Genomic DNA, 22,214 nt, shown 5'->3' with positions numbered 1-22,214 from the left:
TAAACCTAATCTTCCAGTAGAATATCTTGAAACCACCAGCAAGCATTGTGCAAGAGTGAAGCCCAAGCATATTTGTGAAAATTGGAAAACCCTATCTCCCCACTCAACACCTTATTTTTTCATAGGAAATTGCTTAATATAGAATTGATACGCTTAAAAATGAGGGGGGAAATGAAAATGAGAGTATTTGAAGGACATATAGGATTTGCTGGGTCATAATCATGCGTATAGTCTCCAAACATCCCTACCACATAAGCCATAAAAGTGACCAGATATTACAAAGGTCTCATAATCTAGAAAGTACAAGTTGCACATTAAGGTGTAAAGCAGGGATGTCCAACCTTTTGGCTTCCCTGGGCCGCATTGGCTGAAAAAAATGTTTCTGGGGCTGCGCAAACGCTGCAGCAAGACAGAGGAGGGAGCCGGGGGCAGCAGAGGAAAACACTGCATCGCCCTCGACCGGGACCGCACAAAATACTTCACAGGGCTGCATGTGGCCCTTGGGCCGCAGGTTGGACACCCCTGGTATAAAGTATCTTCCCAATTTGGGTGGAACTTGATGCCCAAATACTTTATTTCTGTAGCACACCACTGAATAGAAAAAGGAGCTAGCACATCTATAGTGCAATAGGAGTTCAAGGGCATTACTTCTGTTTTGTTGCAGTCTATTGAATAACCAGATAAAATATCAAAAGTTCTCAATAAAGATAGAATCAGTGGAACTATTTGTTCACGGTAACTCATATATAAAAGAACATCATCTACAAAGGCTGTAACTTTAATTTCTTGAGAATGACAAGGGATACAAGCAAAAAGGGTTCAAGTGTTAGGTTGAAAAGTAGAGGTGATAAGGGTCAACCCTGTCAGGTTCCCCGAGACAAAGCAAAGAATGAGGTAATACAACCATCAGTAGAAACCCTTGCTAATAATCAAGACCTGCATTTATCTATCTTAAGTATAAATAATTCTGAGAAAATGATGCAATCCTACCTTCCTGCATATAATAAATGTAAATCGCTTTGGTTGTACCACAGAAAGGTGGTTTATCAAATTCATGACCCTTTACCCTTTTTGTGTTTTGTAGTTTCTGTAGATTCAATGAAAATTACATGCAATTAAATGTTGATGGAATACATTTTTAGGGCTTCTTCATGTTTGCTTGCTTTCATAGGGTTCCTGTTATAGATTTTCAGTAGAACCTGAATGTATTTGCACTGTTGCTTTATAACTTGTGTAACACCTGAAAAAAGTGGATGCTTCAAAATACTTCTTGTCTCTCTTTCTCTAGGAAGTTACCAAAGCAATACAGCCTGTTTTGTTGGGAAGAATTATAGCTTCCTATGACCCGGACAACAGACATGAACGATCCATTGCATATTATCTTGCTATTGGACTGTGCCTCCTTTTCGTAGTGAGGATGCTGCTGTTACATCCTGCCATATTTGGGCTTCATCATATAGGAATGCAAATGAGAATAGCCATGTTTAGCTTAATTTATAAAAAGGTAATTTCTTCTTGTTTCTAGAAAATCTGTAATACTAAAACTAGATACATTTGTATTATAAAAGCTATTCTAGTTCAATAAGAATGGCAGTGTTTAACAACTGGGCTTATGTACATTCAAGGCCGGATTAACCAATAGGCCCAGTAGGCACGTGCCTAGGGCCCGAAATGGTCAGGGGGGCCCGATAGAGGGCATCGACATTGTTTTTTCCAAACAACGATGGGCCCCTCCAGCATCGATTGGCAACGTGGGCCCTCCGATCAGCAACGCGGCCCCCCATCAACGCAAAGTAAGACAAACAAGCAACGCGGGTAAGAAAGGCAACGGGAACTGTAATTTTGCAAGCGGTGCTGCTTGCCCAAAGCTTCCCTCTGACGCAGCTTCCTGTTTCCGCCTGGGCGTGTCAGAGGGAAACTTTGGGCAAGCAGCACCGCTTGCATAATTACAATTCCTGTTGCCTTTCTTACCCGTGTTGCTTTCTTGTCATACTTTTTGTCGATGGGGGGGGGTCTGTGGGTGGAGTGGGGCGGGGCTAGGGGGCCCATTGTACTTGTGTGCCTAGGGGCCCTCGAAGAATTAATCCTGCCCTGTGTACAATTATCTGCTGGGTGCATTTTTCCGCTCTGCCTCCATTCTCCCTGGGCTGTCCTGTACTCAGTTATTCTCTCTACATATGAGGTGGTAGGAGTCTGTTTGTTCTGCTCATGTTTTTCTTTTTTGAGGGGTTTTATCATCTGGTCAAGAGGCTTTTTAGTACTGCAGAGGTTCCCAATCACGGCACATCTTTGGATGTGGGAGAACACAGACTTTCAGAGTTGAAATTTGTAGTCAAGGGGCTACCTGCATTGCAGGGCACCGACTTGGCTGGCCCGCACTGATAGCTTGGGAGCTCAGAGACTGGTCCCCTTGGGACCAAGGCTCGTCCCAGGTTCTGTCTGCAGTAGGCTTGAGCACAGGCCATACAGCTCTGTGGTGGTTCTCCAGGATTGGAGCTGACTGCGTTTCCTCCCCACCTCGCCGGTGTGCATGCAAATTTGGTGAGGAGTTCAAGTCTCGGTTCTTCCAGAGGGACTGAGAGGCAGTCGGAAAAAGCAAGCAGTCCGGTTTCCAGGCTTGCCTGAGGCAGAGGTTCTCCCCTTCAGCTAGCTATAGTGTCAGTCTTTGCAGCTCCTAGTACAAAGCTTGGCACAATGAGTACAGGGTTGTCATCCCATAAAAGAAAATTGGGGGTTGTGGGAAGGGTGTCTCCAAAAGTGTTTTTTTGGAGTTCTGAGGTAAGAGCCAGGATCCACCACTCCTAAAGTCGCAGGTTTTTGACCCCCAGTATAGTTCCCATGGGCTGTTTTCAGAACTAAAATTGCTGCTGTGATAGCTATCTTGGATTTCCCGATTTTTTTAATAAAAGCCTCTGCCTAAAACACCTCAATTTTGCTTAAAATCTGATTAGATGGATTCCTCAGACCAAGTTACTCTGGGTTCATGCCAGATTTGTGGTGGATGGCTGGCCACGGATCGCCCATGTATCACATTCAGCACAGCATGTGTATGTGTGTAGGGGGGCAGAGCCACAGGCTTAGCCTCCCCTAGTCCCTCTGATGGTTTGGATTCCCATATTGTCTGAGTCCCAGGTCAGAAATCCTGATCAGAGCTTTGAAATGCCGACTGGCCCTGGCAAACTGCAGTTGCACTATCACTGGGAAACCCCAGAAGGAACAGGGGTACCCACAGTGGCCCTAGGGGTGTCCTGGTCAGGGTTTTGCCCTAGAATTTATCAGCATGATGTATGAAGCATACTTAAATACAGAGGCCATGTTAACTCCTCGTGGATCTTGTTAGCTGTAGTGCTGGGGTTCACCTGTGCCCTGCAACAAAGCCATGCTCCAGTGACGGGGGTCCAGTCTGATAAAGACTAGGAGGAGGAGTATTTAGTTTCTCTGCTGTTACTTTCCCAGTTGGGGGTCTTCATTAAGATAATACATTCTCTCCCGTGGAGATACTGGAGCCCGACCAGATAGTGGCCATGGATCTGGGAATGGGCTTGACAGTGCATAGGCTTTTTAAGCCCTCAGTGCTATTAGAGGTAATCATTTAGTCTCTCTCAAAATTAAAGATAGTGCAGCCCCAGTCTTCTATGGCTCAATGCTTGATGATGAACAGCACAAATGCTCAGACTAGGTGCTTTCCTTCGCATCTGGACATCATTAAGACCATTGGTTTACTCTAGAGTGTCCTCTCTGGGTAGCAAAGGCCATACAAAGCTATATCTCATGGATGCTTAATTACAACAGCTTTCCTTCTTGCTTAAGATGGATTCCCTGGTGGCATAAGTTACCAAGTATACCTCCCTCCCCAGCGAAGAGGGAGTTGTGTTAAAAGACATGCAGGATCACAGGCTGGATTTTGTCCATAGGAGACAATTTGAAGCTGTGACATTGGGATTATAGGCAGCAGCAGCAGCATCCTTCATTGTGCAGGCATGTACCCCGGCAATGATGTCAACAATCAATTCCTGTTTGAGGGAGTGAATTATATGGTAGAAGTGCTACATGATCTGTTGAGAGTATTTAGCAAGGTCTCTGCTTATGCTATCTCCATCCGTAGAATGCTGTGGATTAAACAATGGGTGGGAGATTCTGCCTATAAAGCAACTCTGAGCAAATTGCCTTTCAAAGGCCGATTGCTCTTTGGTAAAGGGCTGGATGATTTAATGGCTAGTGTATGGGATCGCAAACCCAAGTCTCTACCAGACAGCAGATCAAAGGCCCCTAGGGAGTCTGCTTGGAGTAATTTTCGTGACTTTAGGTGCTTTCATAAGAAGGATCTTTGGCCCAGAGATCCTTCTAGAGCCCATAGCAGAGATTTGGGGGAGCTAAACATCCCCAATCTTCTGAAGCCCGTATCTCAGGGGCTCCCAAAAACAGTTATGATGCTAAGTCAGCAGCTATAACCCACAGGATAGGAAGGAGGTTAATGGCTTATTGGGAGGAATGGGCTGTATGCAAATATGAGGCTCTCTCCCAGTGTCCTTAGCGGGCCGTATCTTCCTGTATAACATGATGATTGTCCCCCGATGGCTTTATCTGTTACAGGCTTTGCCGGTTTGGCTCCAGAGGGTCAGATTTTGATCTTTTATATCGTGAACTTAAGGTCCTTCCTGTGGAATGGGAAGCAGTCTAGACTACCCCTTCGTTTTATGATGTTATCTGAGGACAAGAGAGGGGGGTGTTTGGTTTATTAGATCTAAGAGCATATAACCTGGCCTGCAGTATGGTTTCTTGAGAGTTCTTCTTACTTAACTTTTTCTGTGGAGCGGGATTTTCTATTTCTGATTTCAGGTCTGTCTCTTCTCCATGCTTGTTCTGTTCTATTGTCTCCCCCTGTTCGAATCCATGTTGTCTAGTCTTGTATGCGGATCACATGGAAAATGCTTTGTAAACATTTAGGTCTCAATTACAGCATCTCTCCTTTGTTACCTATTGTGGGTAATATTAATTTCAGTCTGGGGCAGGATAATAGGATCTTTCAGACTTGGCATGTTCATGGGATCCATAGGGTGGGTAATGTGCTGAATGAGCTAGCGTCTCTCTATACCCTTGAGCAGGTGAATGCATTCAGGTATTTACAACTGAAGCATTATTTTCTTAGTCTCGATCTCTCTCATTTGCTCTCCTCCATAGCGAAAAGTCAGGGTCAGAGTTTAGCTTTGTGGGAGGACTTTGCTCCTTGTCTCTAGTACTATGTTTCTGTGCTGGAGACCCGCACTCCTGATATGCAGGATGACTTGCTGGCAGGGGCTTGGAGTGTAGATTTGGATTCCACTTTTCCATCTTCCATGATCTCTCACTGTTTTGTACTTTTGCATACTCTTTCTCAGAGTATGCTTCATAGGGAACAAGAATATAAGTTCTTACACAGAGCCTTTATTTCTCTGTGGAGAGCCTATAGAGCGGGGTTTGCTTCCTGGGCTACCTGTCCTAAATGCGGAATGGGATCTGCTACCTTGGGGCATATGTTTTAGGTATGTCCCAGGGTGTATGGTCTTTTTGGGCTCGGGTGTGGACTTTCTTTTCCTCATTGTGCCCATCTTTACCCGTGTGTATCTCGACCCTAGCTCTATTTTAAGCGGGAGGTGAGCTTCCTCAGTGTTCTAAGGGACCATGGGCTCTTTATATTTAAAGCTATTCTATTGGCCAAGAAGGTTATTTTGCTTTATTGGAGAACACGGGCAGCTCCCTCTTTTGCTACATGGAAGTTGTCCCTTTATGAGCTTGCGTTGCTGGAACGCCGAGCAGTGAGTGTGCAAGTGGAGGGCAATTGGGAAAAATTTCAAGATATTTGGGAGGTTTACTGGACTTCTCTCTCTCATAGGGCGAGAAGCCTCCTGCTCAATTCCTGACTTCCTGTGGCTCTTGGTGACTGATGAGTGCTGAGTTTTTTTGACACTGAATGTTGTTGGTTGGTTTTTTGCTTTCTTCTGTGCTGGGGCCCTTTGGGGAATCATGCAAGATATATATATTTTTTATTCTTTGTGTATATCTCATTGTCTATTCTACTTGACTTAGTTTCTAGTACTCTTTGGCAGCCACACTGGGGAGGGGGGATTTAGATTCTAGGGGTTTGGGTCTATCCTTTTGTCTGTCTGAAAGGATGGTTGGTACTTGGGGATGGGTTTTTCTGGGTTATTGAAAACTCTTTTTTTTTTTTTTTAATTTCTTTATTCATTTTATAACTTACATCAAGTACAGTTAATATCAAACAATTATAGTACAACATCACTTGAAAATCTACAATGTCATACAACAAGAAGATTTAACCCCCACCCCCTCCCAAATTCATATACAACTAAAATATACCACATGAAAATAATATCTTATGTCATTCATAAATATATTATTAGTGGAAAACCAAGAATCCCCCACCCCACCCCAAATCCACATGAGTATTAAAATTGGGAAAAGTGTAAATTATTCATTATTATAACTCTTATATTAGACACCATTTGGGCCTTGCCAATGTATAATTTGCCTTAGCACTTGTTTGTGTTATGAATCTGCATATAATGGATTGGTGTTCTTGTCTGGTTGGACTACTGTTGTTCTTTGATGTTTTTCATATACTTTTTGATGTTGCCTAATAAAAGATTATATTAAAAAAGTCAAAATCTGAACAGCTCTTTAGTTTCACTTTTTGTTTTGTCTACTCACCATCAACTGAGTCAATTTGAAAGGAAACTGCAATGAGAGGGCATAGGATGAAGTTAAGAGGTGATAGGCTCCGGAGTAATCTAAGGAAATACTTTTTTACAAAATGGGTGGTAGATGTATGGAACAGTCTCCCAGAAGAGGTGGTGGAGGCAGAGACTGTGTCTGAATTCAAAAGGGCCTGGGATAGGCACGTGGGATCTCTCAGAGAGAGAAACAGATAATGGTTACTGCAGATGGGCAGACTAGATGGGCCGTTTGGCCTTTATCTGCCATCATGTTTCTATGTTTCTAAAAATAAATCAGAATTATGGTAGCTTAACAGTAAAAATAAAGCTCTTGCAAATCAGTTATAATCTTAACAGGAGAATAAATCCTCCCTACTCCATCATCAGTGTTCACCAGCTTAAAATTGGTATTAAATTGTCTCTGGCTTGGCCACAAAAATTAGGAATCTTACAGTTAGAATGAAAGCCTTTTTCCTAAATTGTGAAAGCATATGATGGAGTTCTATTCCTATTTTCCCTGGCCTATCTAGCTATGGGCCTTTGTCTCTGCTGGCTGAATCTATGCCCTCCATACTGAAGGCTGGATTCTCAAAAATATGTGTTACAAACCAGTGGGCCATTGTTGCAGCCTTTATTGTAGTGATTTAAAAAAGCAAGTCATTCTCTAAAAATGCTCATGCAAATGAGGTAGGCAGAGAGTAGCGAAGGTTTGCTAAATTTGCATGTGCCCATTTCTGGTGAAAACGATGGGCATATGCACAGAATAAATGAAAAAAAAAAAAGAACCCAACAAATCGAGCTGCAGAAGTCGAGCAACCCCCCCCCAACACCTCCCTGGTAGCAGGATAGATGTTACCTCCCTTCTACTGCTAAGCAACCCCCCCCCCCCCGACAGTGGAAGAGATGCCCACTTTCTCCTGCCAAGCAATGCACCCACTGCCACTCAGCAGCGGGAGAGATGCCCACTTCCTTCCGCCACCATGCAACTGACACCCACTGTGCCTCCAATGACCCATTACCACCTCTCACCTTGCTTAGGGTGGCTGGCCAGAGAGATCCCTACTCCCTCCAGCCAGCAGGCCCACCTCATCAAAATGGAATGCCTTCCCCTCCCCGATGCATCCTGGGATGCACCAGGGAGGGACCTAAGGCTCTGATTGGCCCAGATTGTTTAAGGCCCCTCCTATGGAAGGATCCTTAGGGAAGGCCCACCATTTCGAAGAAGTGGGTCTGCTGGCCATAGGGAGTAGGCATCCTTCTGGCCAGTCATTGTAAGTAAGGTAAGGGGGAAGGGATGGGGGGGTGGGGGGGTTACGTGGTAGCAGGAGGGAGTGGGCATCTCTCGCTGTTGGGGGGTGCGTTGCCTTGCGGCGGGAGACAGTGGGCATCTCTCCCACTGCCGGGAGGGGGGGGTGTCAGGCAGAGGGTTGCTCACATCGCTGGTGGGAGGGAGTGAGCATCTCTCCCATTGCTGGAAAAGGGGTGTTGGGTTGCTTGACAGTGGTGATGAGAGGGAGTGGGCATCTCTCCTGCCAGTGGGGGGGGGGGGTGTTGGAAGCCGTTGCTTGGCAGCAAAAGGGAATAGACATCTCTCCCATTGCAATGTCAGGTGATTGTATGATGTGGCAGGAGAGAGTGGGTATCTCTCCTGCCGATTTTCAATTTGGGTTTAAAAAAAAAAATTTTTAATATGCGTTGGGGGGGGGGGAGGGGTCTGAGCTGTCAAACCTTACTTTCCTGTCAGTGCCTGAGCCAATCAGTGCTCAGGCACTGATCAGAAATTAAGGCAATGACAGTTCAGACCTGTTGGCAGATTTTGGCCCCAAATGTGGCACACTGAGGTTAGAGAATCACTCGGCGATTATAGAGAATAGCCCAGAGTGATCATTTTAATATTAATGATTTCGCTGAATTACATTTGCATTTCAATATCGGAGACTGCTAGAAAACTCATAAAAGACCTCAGTAAGTCGCTTTGATAATCCACCGCTAAAATTCATGCATGCTAAACTGGCTGGAACCGGTTTAGTGAGCATGTTAAAGGCAGATTTTAGTTTTGAGAATCTGCCCCTGAGTACTCTAGATCCAGGCCTCTTAAAGTACAGTATCCCTGTAAGTGAGTGTGCTAAATGGGGTCCAGCAGTTTCCTATACACTCCATCTCAGTATCACTTTAGTTATTGAATTTTTTAAAATTTATTATGTTTGTATCAATTATTTGAGGAAAATTTCCGGTTCATTAAAAGGAGCTCACTTGCTGTTTTGTTTTGTTTTTACAGATCCTTAAACTATCAAGTAGAGTCCTTGATAAAATAAGCACTGGGCAGCTTGTAAGTCTCCTTTCCAACAATTTGAACAAATTTGATGAGGTAGGTCTGTTTCTTTAATCCATTCTACAGATCATACAGATGAAGGTAGATTATGCTTGAGTACCTGAATGTGCACCACTTAGGTTATAAGTGGTATATAAATACTAAAAATAAATAAAGAAATAAATTATGAAAATTGATAACTCAAACCAGTACAGCTAGCAAGGACAAAATCAGTGATAGCAAGAAGTCAGTTGGCTGTGAAGTGTAATGAAAGAAAATATAGGGTGTCCCAAAAGTCACCACACACTTTTAATAAATTCTTTTAAAAATTACACAAGAAACCGAGTTTATTTATTTAAAAATTTTCTATACCATTTAAAACTAAAGGGTTTACATGATTTACATCTATAATAATAAAACGCTAAGCACGCACTCCCACCGCGTGTTCCCTGATCTGTCGGGGTGTGCTGGCAAGAGTGCGCATGCGCGCGTATTATGTCACCACAGCCTCCCTGCTCTCCACCTCGCGCCGCTGCTTTCAAAATTCCCTGCTGGTAGGGCAGGGATGTGGGAGTGTGAGCTACTGGAGGGCCCGGTATAGGTCGGAGTTGCTGCTTCCAGCTGGCTGCGCCCACAGATGATGGTGGGGGGAGGGATTGATGCTGGATCCCCCAGCTCAGATGTGTCGCCGCTGAAGAAACGAGATGAAGCGGGCGCGCTTTCCTTGACTGCGCGGCTTGCGCCTCTTTCCCTCTGTCGATGGCGCCAAAGCCCTGGGTCGAAGAGAGCCCCGTGTGCGTGGCGGTGCACGTCCGTCTCTTGCTGCCCAAGGAGGTGCTACACGGCCACCAGTCGTGCCTGCAGGCCGACCCCCGGGGCAGGCGGGTTGAGCCTACCATCCAACCCTCCCACCGCAAGACAAACACAAACCTCCGACCTGCAACAGCTCCACAGCACTCTAAACATTCTGCTTCTCAGCCTTCTACTGTCTTGATTTTCTCTGCCGAGGAAATCAGGACAGTAGAAGGCCGCAAAGCAGAATGTTTAGAGGGCTGTGGAGTTGCTGTAGGCCGGAAGTTTGTGTTTGTCTCGCGGTGGGAGGGTCAGTGGGGTTGGCTGCATGGCAGCGGTAGTGGCGTGTGGGGGGGGAGATAGAAACATGCTACAAATGTCAAATTCTACTGTACGGGAGAATGGGGGGGGATAGAAATGAAAGGTTCTACTGTACAGGGGGATGGGAGGCAGGCAGGTTGGCTTCGGGGGGAGGGTGTGGGTGGAACAAAGTCTAACTTTGGCCACATCGCTGGACCCAGGACCAGGCAGGGAGGCTTGCCGGTGTGGGAGCACACTCCGCCCCTCCCCCCACCCGACAAGACTACACTGAGTCAGTTGGAAGGCTCAGGAAGTCTCTCAGCACCCGTTTTTCTGTTAGTTTCTGTTTATTTCTTGTTTTTCGTTTGAATCTCACTTGGCCACATCGCTGGATCCAGGAGCAGGCAGGGAGGCTTGCCGGCGTGGGAGCGCTCTCCGCCCCTTCCCCCTCCCGATGGGATTGCACAGGACTAGCCATTTCTTCATGAACCAGCCCTAGAGAGCCACGCGAGCACCGCGCTGCCCCTTCCCCGAACCAGCGGAGTTGCTGAATAGATCGCCGTGTCAACGGTGTGCCGCCGTTCGGCGCGCGGCTAAGGTGCACGGCAAAGGCGCGTGCGCCTTAGCACGCGCCTTTGTGAAGCGTCCTGGTGAAGCGCCCTGGAGAAGCGTCCTCATCTACTACAGACTGTCAGCTAAGTTTCCTTCTTTAAGGCCAAATTATAATTGCCAGTTCTTCCATACATTTATAACTGTTAGGTGCCTAATTAAACGCTAGTAGCATAAACAACCATTAGAGACATAATTAACTGTCAGAGGCAAGCCTAACTGTTAAGCTGCATGAATAGTTGCTATATACACGCGCAATTATTAGTCGCTTGAACTAGGACTCCCTATAGGCCCTCCTAAAGATTCGCCTAGCAACCAAGTATAATTGTTAGATACACATACCCTCCATCTGTTAACCACATGAATAACTGTTAGCCACATTCTTAACTATCAGACTGTTAATTGCATGTACAACTGTTAACAACATGTACAACTATTAACTGCATGAACAACTATTAGTCGCATGTATAACTATTAGGCACAAAGTAACTGTTAAGCGCATATATAATTGTTAGATGCATGTACAACAAGTTAGTTGCATATGTTAATCGAATGTATTAGTAGCATCTGATCAACCACAAGAGTCAACTGCAAGTGACACATTAATCAGTCGCAGAAATATCTATTAGAAACATGCCCAATTATTAGTCGCTACTACCTGGACCTCCTAAGAACTAATCCCACCTGGATCAGCCAGCCAGGTCTCCTTCAGCACCTTCCTCTCCCGGGTCACAAAAAAAAAAAAATTCTAGGGAAACAAGACCTTCCCCTGCCTCAGGACTTCAGGAATACTCAATCTACCTCCCAATCATGAATCTCCTACTAATCCTACTGATCTACCTAATAAGCAGTAACATCAAAGACGTTCACTCTCTCTACCCTCAATTACAATCCATCTACCACCCTGTTCTATCCTTCCCCTACATCACCAACCTACAAGAAGACACTACAAATCATATTAATGTAATCTCATTAAAAAAAAGACACCACTATACCCTTAAAAAAAGAACAAGGGAAATAAAAACCATCAAAACCACTAACTCAACAGTAAATGATGCAAACACCTCCATTCCATGTGCATATCTTAATACCAGATCTGTTAGAAACAAGGCATTCCTCATAAATGACTGGATCACCAGCAAACAAATAGCCTGCCTCTTTCTAACTGAAACTTGGTTACTATCTGAAGATGATCCTATTATATCTGATCTTCTACCAAACAATTTCAAAATCCTTACGTTAAACCGCACAGGAAAAAAAGGAGGAAGATTAGCCATAATCCTTAAAGAAGGATTCGAGTTCGAACTTCTAGATTCTAAAATGACCGACAACCTAAAAATCCTAGCCTTTAAAATCAATAATACCCAGCTAGAAGAATCCTTATCCAGCATACTATTCTGCATCCCGCCTAAAAGCTGGCCTAAAGCCAAAGAAGACTTCTGCGAATTCGTCCTGCACAATTCTATCAGCCCCAACTACAACATCATCACAGGGGACATAAATTTACACCTAGACGAATAGAACAACACAGACGCAATAGAGCTTAAAAATTTCCTAACTCTACTCAACTACAACATCCCCCTACCCACACAAACTCACGAAAAAGGCCATCATTTAGACCTAGTTGCCATGTCCACAAAGGAAAACCTTGACCCAATCATCTCTCTGACTGAAGGCACCTGGCATCACGACATCTGGTCCGACCACATCACCTATTATTTTAAGCTGATCTGGTCACACCGAAAATCTAAAACACATCTGATGATAAAAAAAGAACATCAAACAAGAGGTTATATTAATCCAGAAGAATACAAACCGCATACAGTAATAGAGGAAGGAATAGACTTCTGGGACCATTGGAATACAACCAGTACTTCCATCCTAGATAAAATCGCCCCCATACATAAAAGCAAAAGCAACGCAAACAAATACAACAAATGGTTCGACACCGAACTATTAAAAACGAAACAAACAGCTAGGCGACTAGAAAGAATTTGGAATAAAACAGGAGAACTGACAGACCGCAAAAAATGGAGAGCCTACATAAAAACCTACAAACAACTGATAAAAGACAAACGCAAAGCGTTCTACTCCACCAAAATTAACTTATCATGCAAAGGTTCACAAGGAATCAATACAAAAGAGTTATTCAACATAGTCACAAACCTATTTGACACCACCCGCTACACCACACCTGAGCACAACACGAAGTTACCCACCGCGAAGGACCTAGCTCTATATTTTGATTCCAAAATTAAAAACCTAAAAAATAACTGTATAAGCAATAACGATGTAACAATCAACCCCAGCAACTACCAAATAGCTAACTCACATGACAATGAAATACCTACAGACATGATCTGGAGTTCCTTTCTAGATCCAGAATGGAATACCTACACCAAACTCTACAACAAATACTCTAAATCTCACTGCATCCTAGATAAGTGTCCTCCGGAGATTATGAAAGCGGCATCACCAGAATTCAAAATATCACTATTACACTACCTAACCCACAACCTAAAAAATGGAACTTTCCTCACTAACAACGGTCACATAATAATAACCCCATCCCAAAAAATAGAAAAGAATCCTCAGCGCTAATAACAAACTACAGACCAATAGCATCTATCCCATTCATTGTAAAAATCATGGAAGGACTATTACACACCCAACTAATGGACTACCTTAATCAATTCTCTCTCCTGCATGAAACTCAATCCGGCTTTAGAACCCTATTCAGTATGGAGACAGTAATCGCTGCCATCCTAGACTATCTGTGCCTATTATTTAGTAAGAGCCTCAATGCCCTGATCATGCAATTCGACATGAGCTCTGCATTCGACTTGGTAGACCATGAGAAAATGATGCAATGCTTAGACGCCATTGGTATCAGAGCTGAGGTACTAAACTGGTTTCGTGGCTTCCTCACATCCCGTTCTTACCAGGTACGCTTTAACAACGAACACTCCGACACCTGGAGCAACTCATCTGGAGTGCCACAAGGGTCACCGCTTTCCCCTCTGCTTTTCAATATCTACATGTCCTCATTAGGTGTGAAACTAACCCAACTAGGAATAAAACTATTCAGCTACGCAGATGACTTTACGATCATCATCCCATTCGCCAACTCCATCTCAGAAACCATTCCCAAGGCATCCGATGCCATAAATGAGATGGAACAATGGATGACAGATTTCAAGCTCAAGCTCAACCCAGAAAAAACAAAATTCTTCGTTGCCTCCCCTCACCCGCTTGACAATAAAACCCCACTATGCATCAATAAACTCAACTACCCTATTCAGCCCACCATGAAAATACTAGGTGTTATTCTAGACCAATGCCTAACAATGAAGGAACAAGTGGATTCCCTATTCAGAAAAGGTTTCCTTACTCTCTGGAAACTCAGAACCATTAAATCATACTTCGATACGTCAACATTCAGAATCCTAGTGCAATCCCTCATACTGAGTCAGCTTGACTACTGCAACATTGCCTATCTAGCAATCTCACAAAACAATATGAGACGTCTCCAAATAATGCAAAATGCTGCGGTCAGACTTATCTTCGGGCTGAAGAAATTCGACCACGTGACACCCTATCGGCAGCTGCACTGGCTACCAACGGAAGCCCGAGTAAGGTTTAAATTTGCTTGCCTCTGCTTCAAAGTACTATACGGCCTGACCCCCAAGTACATAACGGACCTTTTCGCATTTTCTAATAACAGACTCAAGAGAAACACACACCCAAAACTCATTTCCTCTCCAGTTAGAGGCTGCAAAATGAAAAAACACCACGAACACCTTCTCTCTCACCAAGCAGTCCTATGGGGCAAAGACCTAGACCAACTGCTTTCACCCACTACATACGGGGAATTCAGGAAACGCCTAAAAACATACATGTTCCAGAAATACCTAAACAATTGACCCGCTCTCCCTCTCCCTCCCCCTCCCTATTCCACCTGAACTTACAGCACTGTTATAAATATAATCTGTTATCTTCATCTTATCGTAACTTTACGTTGCTATTTATCCCCAACAGGTCCTGTCGGACATTACCTACTAAAATGTACATATTACATTTTCGCTCAGCAAATTGTATTTCTATACTATTGCCTCCTGAGGTCTCTGATCTCTGTATTTCCTCTGAATATCTACTTATTGTATTTCGCTGAATGTCCAGCATTCTTGATTGTAAACCGCCTAGAAGTCGCAAGATTGTGGCGGTATAGAAGAATAAAGTTATTATTATTATTATTAAAAGGCATTGAGGGGGCATTGGAAGGAGGCACTGGGGGCACTAAGGACATAGGAAGGGGCACTGGGGGCACTAAGGACATGGGAAGGAGGCACTGGGGGCACTAAGGACATCGGAAGGAGGCACTGGGGCACTAAGGACATGGGAAGGAGGCACTGGGGGCACTAAGGACATAGGAAGGGGCTCTGGGGGCACTAAGGACATAGGAAGGGGCACTGAGAGCACTAAGGATATAGGAAGGAGGCACTGAGGGCACTAAGGACATAGAATGGGACACTAAGGTCATGGAAGATGGCACTGGGGGCACTAATGACATACTAAGGACATAGGATGGGACAAAGAAAAAAAACCCAGACAGACAGACATTACTCTAGCACCCGTTAATATAACGGGCTTAAAAACTAGGGGCTGCTTGGGGGGGGGGGAGTGTGCTTGAGACAGACAGCTTTGCTCTGGGGGAAGACAGAAGGGGCCATGGAGAGACAGGGAGAGGGAAAGGGGGCTGCTTTGGGGGGGGCAGGGAAGTGTGCTGGGGACAGACAGCTTTGCTGTGGGGGGAAGACAGAAGGGGCCATGGAGAGACAGCTAGGGAAAGGGGGTTGCTTTGGGAGGAGGTCTGTGCTGGGGGCAAACAGCTTTGCTCTGGGGTGAATACAGAAGGGGGCCACAGAGAGACAATCAGGGAGAGGGAAAGGGGGCTGCTTTGGGGGGAGGGGTGTGCTGGGGGCAGACAGCTTTGCTTGGGGGGGGGAAGATAGAAGGACACAGACAGTGGCCAAGGAGAGAGAGAGAAAGAAACACAGACAGACAGACACATCTATTCTAGCACCCATTAATGTAACGGGCTTAAAGACTAGTACATAATATTCTTAGCATCAACATAAGAGTTGTTGCAAGACTAGTTGTATACCGCCACGAGTGCCTCCATTTTCGATATCTTTCAGCCACCTTCGGACGCAAGCCTCTCTGACATTTTGCAGCATCTCTTCCCCGACCTCGTTGCAGGCTGTGTGTATTATTTCATCAAGCTGTGACAGGTTACAGGGCTTAGTGGCATACACCTTGCTTTTGATATAGCCCCACAAAAAAAAGTCACAAGGTGTAAGGTCAGGGGAGCTTGGAGCCCATTCGAGGGGACCCCTTTGACCAATCCATCAGTCAGGAAACTTGATATTCAGGAAATCTCTGACTAACCTTGTAAAGTGGGGAGGGACTTCATCTTGTTGAATAAATATATTAGCAAGCTCACTCCTCGCTTGAAGTTGTGGCATAGCAAATTCTTTCAGCATCTCCAGGTAATTTTCCCTGTAATGGTGGTCGTGTTACCGGATGCATCATGGAAGAAAAATGGTCCAATCAGCCCAGTGCTAGATATTGCACACCAAACCACTAGCTTTGGAGAGTCTCGTTCATGCTCGAGAATTTCTACTGGGTTTAATTTTCCCCAAATTTGACAGTGAGTGTTGGTTAACCTGACCAGAGAGATGAAAGATAGCTGAGGGTTGTTTTGGTAATAGTGCAGGAGTGATTCACATATTTTCACACGAGCATCATAATTTTCCACTTGAAGTTTTTTAATGAAGTCGGCATGGATAGAACATTATCACTCTCCGAAGCATCTGCTGAATCAAACTTTTGTTGATGCTGAGTTCCAGTGCAGCCCTCGGGATGGATTTTCCCTGTCTTTGCGTGAACGCCTGCTCCAGGAGTTCAGTGTTTTCATCAGTGGTGGTAGTAGCAGGCCTTCTGCTGTGTGGTTTGTCAAGGACAGACCCTGTTTCAAGAAACTTGCCATGGATAGCTTAAATTGTGTTACGTGTTGGAGCAGTGTGATGGCCATAAAGCTTCTCAAACTCTTGCTGAACTGCAGTCGGAGACTGAAAAACTTCTTGCCAAGCATCAATTTTGCAATGCTGCTTTAATGTCAATTGGTGACCCCTGGTTAAGGGATGATATGCTTACAAAAACTGCAAAGCCTAACTATTCTTTTGCTGATGGCCTCAAATCTCTCCTGGAATGAAATTTAAAAAAAAAAATGTGTAGTGACTTTTGGGACACCTTGTATGACTGCAGTTAGGGAATACAATCTAAAATCTTCCCAGCCTCAATATCTCTTATTACTCTTACATTTGCTACCTCATATTTCAAAGCCAATAAACTTTAACTCTTCATGTGTGCCAGTAATAGGGCCCTTATGACCTAGCTCTGCATAGTTCAATTTTGAAGTTAACTCACTAATAAATTAGTTTAACCTTTTGTGTCTCTGTTTCCTTCCAAGTCTCTCATATACTTGCACTTATTAGAGCTATGATTTTTATCTCTTCCTAAAAATATTGCTTATAAATTTGCATTGTTTGATTACACATTATCTTCTGAATCATTTAATTTAAACAAACAGTCTAATTTGCATGTTAGTTAGAAACATAGAAACATGAGTCAAAAAAATTGGAAGGGGGCTGGGTAAAATAGTGTTTCTTTGCACCTGCATTTGGGAAAAAAGCGGGAGTAGCTATATTAATAAATAAGAAATGTACAGCTAATTTTCAGTTGATCTATTCAGATCCCTTAGGAAGATGGTTACATGTGGAAATGAGCATGGGAAACAATACACTGGCATTATTCAATGTGTATGCCCCTAATTCGAACCAAACTGAATTTTTAAAAAAAGTTATAAAAATTGATTCTCCCACTGGCTGCTTCTAATTTAGTAGTGGCTGGAGATTTTAATGCTGTCATGGATCCATTAATGGATAAAAAACCAAGCAAAATTATGAAATCATTAGGATTAGATAATTTAGTGCATTCTTGTGATTTGAAAGATATATGGTGGATACTTCATTTTAATGATCGGGAATTTTCATTTTGCTCACAAGTTCATAAATCCTTTTCAAGAATAGATTATATTTTTGTCCCAAATCAATTAGCACAACAGGTGACACAAGCCTCCATAGATTCAATTACTTTATCTGATCATGGTGGTGTGTGGATTGAATTTAAATTTGCTGAACAGGATAATAGTAGATCTGTATGGAGATTAGATAATACATTGATTGCGGATTCAAATTTCCTTGAAGAATTTCAGTTAAAGATGAATGAATTCTTTCAAATTAACACCTCAGAAGAAATTTCCATAGAAATATTATGGGATGCCTTTAAAGCTACTATGAGAGGCAATATTATTTCATATTCTGCCTATATTAGAAAACAACTTAAAAAGCAATTTGCTAATTTGGAAAAAGAAATTAAAAATTTGGAATCTAAATTGATTAATAAATGGGAGCAAAGTACTTTTCAGGCTCTATTAAAAGCAAAAAGCAAATATAATGAGATATCTTCAAAATTGGTAAGGAAAGATTTGTTTTCACAGCAGACCCTGTATTATGTAAACTCAAATAAGGCTGAAAGATTATTGGCAAATTATCTTAAAACAAAGAAAAGAAGAACAAAAATTATTGCAATTAAGGATGAGAAAGGATATACACATTCTCAAATTGGAAATATTTTAAATCAATTCATAAAATTTTATAAAGAGCTGTATTCTTCTGAGCCTTATGATGATGATAATAGGGGAAAGGATGGATTAGAATTTTTGAAGTTAATTAATGGACCGAAAATTTCTGATCATATAAAAAAAAAAGTTTAGAAGAGCCTATATCATTGAAGGAATTGCAAACAGCGTTGAAGTCTCTTAGAGTTGGATCTGCTCCAGGAGGTGATGGTTTTACGGTGGAATTTTATAAATAATTTCAAATTACCCTGTTACCTCATTTATTAAATTTATATCAGACCCAACTAACTAAGGGTTGCATTATAGGTACTATGGTGGAATCTTTAACTATAGTTTTGCCAAAGCCAAATAGAAATCCCACTTTGGTTTCAAACTACAGGCCTATCTCTTTAATTAATGTAGATGGAAAACTCTTGGCTAAGACTTTAGCTATACGCTTGGCTAAGGCTTTCCCTTTTATTATTGATATGCACCAAACTGGATTTGTTGCTAAAAGACATTCATCTAATAACACCAGATTGGCTTTTCATATGTTAAATTTAACAAAAGCCATGAATGATCCAGCTTTTTCTGTGTCATTGGATGCAGAGAAAGCCTTTGATCGGGTGGAATGGACCTTCATGTATCAAGCATTGGAATGGTTTGGTATAGGTTCAGGATTCATACAAATGATTCAAATATTGTATAGCTCCCCTGTTGCTAGATTGTATATTAATAATAATGTATCAGAGCGTTTTAGTCTGCAGAGGGGAGTTAGACAAGGTTGTCCCCTATCTCCTTTGCTTTTTGATATTGTATTAGAACCCTTGTTATTAGCTATTCAGCAAGTGAAGGAGATACAGGGTATTCCTTATTCAGATCGGGAATACAAAGTTTCTGCATATGCAGATGATATACTGCTTCATTTGAGAAATCCTGAAACACCCATTCCATGCTTACTTGAATTGATAGAGAAATTTGGTAAATTTTCAGGATATAAGATAAACTGGAGCAAATCAGAAGTTCTTCCATTAAATGTACATTGTACAAAAGGCTTGTTTGATCCATTCCCCTTTCTATGGAAGGAGGAAGGATTAAAATATTTAGGTATTAGGATTAAAAATACACTGAAAGACACAATGAAAGAGAATGAAAATTTTTTATTACAGAATGTAACAGAAATGTGTGAGCAATAGAATCCTTTACATCTTTCTTGGTGGGGGAGAGTTCAAACTATCAAAATGATGATCTTGTCTGTAGTTTGTTATCAAATGGGAATGATACCAATGTTCTTTCAGGGATCCTTTTATAGAAAATTAAATCGTATTATTACAAAATTTATTTGTCTAGGTAAAATTCCTAGAATCGCTCTAGTGTCTCTACAAAAGCCAATTACAGAGAGTAGGGTAAATTTTCCCAATTTTTATAGGTATCATCAAGCCTATATTTTGCGCCAAGGTATGTATTGGGTTCTCCCAGAGCTCATTGACAATACCCCAGACTGGTTGTGGTTTGAATGGTGACTCATGTTCCCTTTACGTTTATGTCATGTTCTCAGCATCAAAATGCCTAGATTGTATAAAGACAATAGAATATTAATGGATACATGGAAAACTTTACAATATGTCAGTAATTTAACATCTATTCCAATCTATAAATCGACGAATCAAACTATATGGTTAAACTCCAAGATTCAAATTGGTGGATTTAAGGTCATTTGGAAGCATTGGATGATAGCAGGTATACGGATTTTAAATGATGTTATTTCAAATGGTAAACTGCTTGATTTTTCACAGCTGCAACATAAATATGGTCTCAATAAATCACAAAGCTTTAGATGGTTGCAGCTGAAGCAGGCCATTCAGGCAGGGTTCCCTGAATGGAAAAATCTTAATACGCAATATAGTATGGAATTTTTATGCTTTCAGGTGGACTTCTTGGGACACCAGGCCGCACAGTGGTATAAATTGATAAACGGATTTGTATATAAAAAGCCTAAAACTGGACAGGGATATTTGGAGCATTGAGATTAAGCATTAAATTTCTGCGTCTCAATGGCCACGAATTTGGTCTTGGAGGATGAGATGTACAGTGTCCGTATCTATGAGACAAACTTGGTTTTATCTATTACATAGTGCATTTTGAACCCCAGTTAAATTACAGAAGTTAAACAGCTCTAAGTCTAATAGATGCTGGCATTATAATCTTGAGATAGGGACACTAGATCATTTGTTATACTATTGTCCCTTTATCTTGACCTTTTGGAAATCAATTTGGACCCAAATAAATTGTTTATTGGAGAATCCTGTGACCTTTTCATATGATACGATTTTATTTGGTATGAGAACAAAGAGCCACATTTCATCAAACAATTATAAGCTTTTATTGCTTATGACAGGAGTCGCCATATAACATATCACAAGTAATTGGAAGAATTGCAGAAGACTCAATTACAGTTTTTGGTGGAATTTGTTATGTCACATTTATAAAATGGAAAGAACAATAGCCATACAAAAAGGGAATTATAAGAAATTTAAAGAGATTTGGGGGCCATTGACAAATTATTGTAAGGAATAGATACCATTTTTCCATTATAAGTAAAATGCAAATGAGGGGGTGGGAGGGATTTTAGAATTTTATTAAATGTTTAGATCAATAGGAAAGAAAATTGTATATGATATATGTGATTGCATAGGTTGTGGTAGGGATGGGAGGAAGGGGGTTAAATTTTATGATTTAATGTTGAATATGATAGAGATTCAAGTGATGTATTCAATTTCAATTGTCATTTATTGATACACTTGTTGTAAGATGTAAAAATGAATAAAGATAAAAAAAAAAAAAGAAACATGAATAGCAGATAAAGGCCAAGTGGCCCTTCTAGTCTGCCCATCCGCAGTAACCATTATCTCTTTCTCTCTCCGAGAGATCCCACATGCCTATCCCAGGACCTTTTGAATTCAGACACAGTCTCTGTCTCCACCACTTCTTCTGGGAGACTGTTCCATGCATCTACCACTCTTTCTGTAAAAAAAAGTATTTCCTTAGATTACCTCTTAAATTCATCCTATGCCCTCTCATTGCAGAGTTTCCTTTCAAATTAAAAAGACTTGACTCATGCGCATTTACATTACATAGGTATTTAAACGCCTCTATCATATCTCCCCTCTCCCACCTTTCCTCCAAAGTATACAGATTGAGATCTTTAAGCCTGTCCCCATACGCCTTATGATGAAGACCACATACCATTTTAGTAGCCTTCCTCTGGACTGATTCCATCCTTTTTATATTTTTTTGAAGGTGCGGCCTCCAGAATTGTACACAATATTCTAAATGAGGTCTCACCAAAGTCTTATACAGGGGCATCAATACCTCCTTTTTCCTACTAGCCATACCTCTCCCTGTGCAACCTAGCATCCTTCTAGCTATCACTGTCACCTTTTTAACCTGTTTGGCCACCTTAAGATCATCACATACAATAATACCCAAGTCCTGCTCTTCTGTCGTGCACATAAGCTCTTCACTCCCTAATCTGTACTGTTCCCTTGTTTTTTTGCAGCCCAAATGCATGACCTTGCATTTCTTAGCATTAATTATAGTTGCCAAATTTCAGACCATTCTTCAAGCTTCCGCAGGTGTTTCCTCATGTTATTCACATCATCTGGTGTGTCTACTCTATTACAGATTTTGGTATCATCCGCAAAGAGGCAAATCTTACCCGACAACCCTTCAGCAATATTGTTTATAA

General features: G+C 42.2%; 1 protein-coding gene across 1 annotated transcript in view; it reads left to right on the top strand.

Annotated features, from left to right (window-relative positions):
* CFTR (CF transmembrane conductance regulator) overlaps positions 1-22,214 on the top strand; it is a 411,238-nt gene that overhangs the window by 74,906 nt on the left and 314,118 nt on the right. Inside the window, exons 4-5 of the mRNA XM_033959147.1 lie at positions 1,289-1,504; positions 8,992-9,081. Of these exons, the coding sequence (XP_033815038.1) occupies positions 1,289-1,504; positions 8,992-9,081 (306 nt within the window). The remainder of the gene's footprint in view (positions 1-1,288; positions 1,505-8,991; positions 9,082-22,214) is intronic.

This window comes from Geotrypetes seraphini, chromosome 9 (assembly GCF_902459505.1).
Source record: "Geotrypetes seraphini chromosome 9, aGeoSer1.1, whole genome shotgun sequence".
NCBI lineage: Eukaryota > Metazoa > Chordata > Amphibia > Gymnophiona > Dermophiidae > Geotrypetes > Geotrypetes seraphini.
Note: the sequence above shows the minus strand (reverse complement) of the source record. Positions and strands in the feature narration are given on the sequence as shown.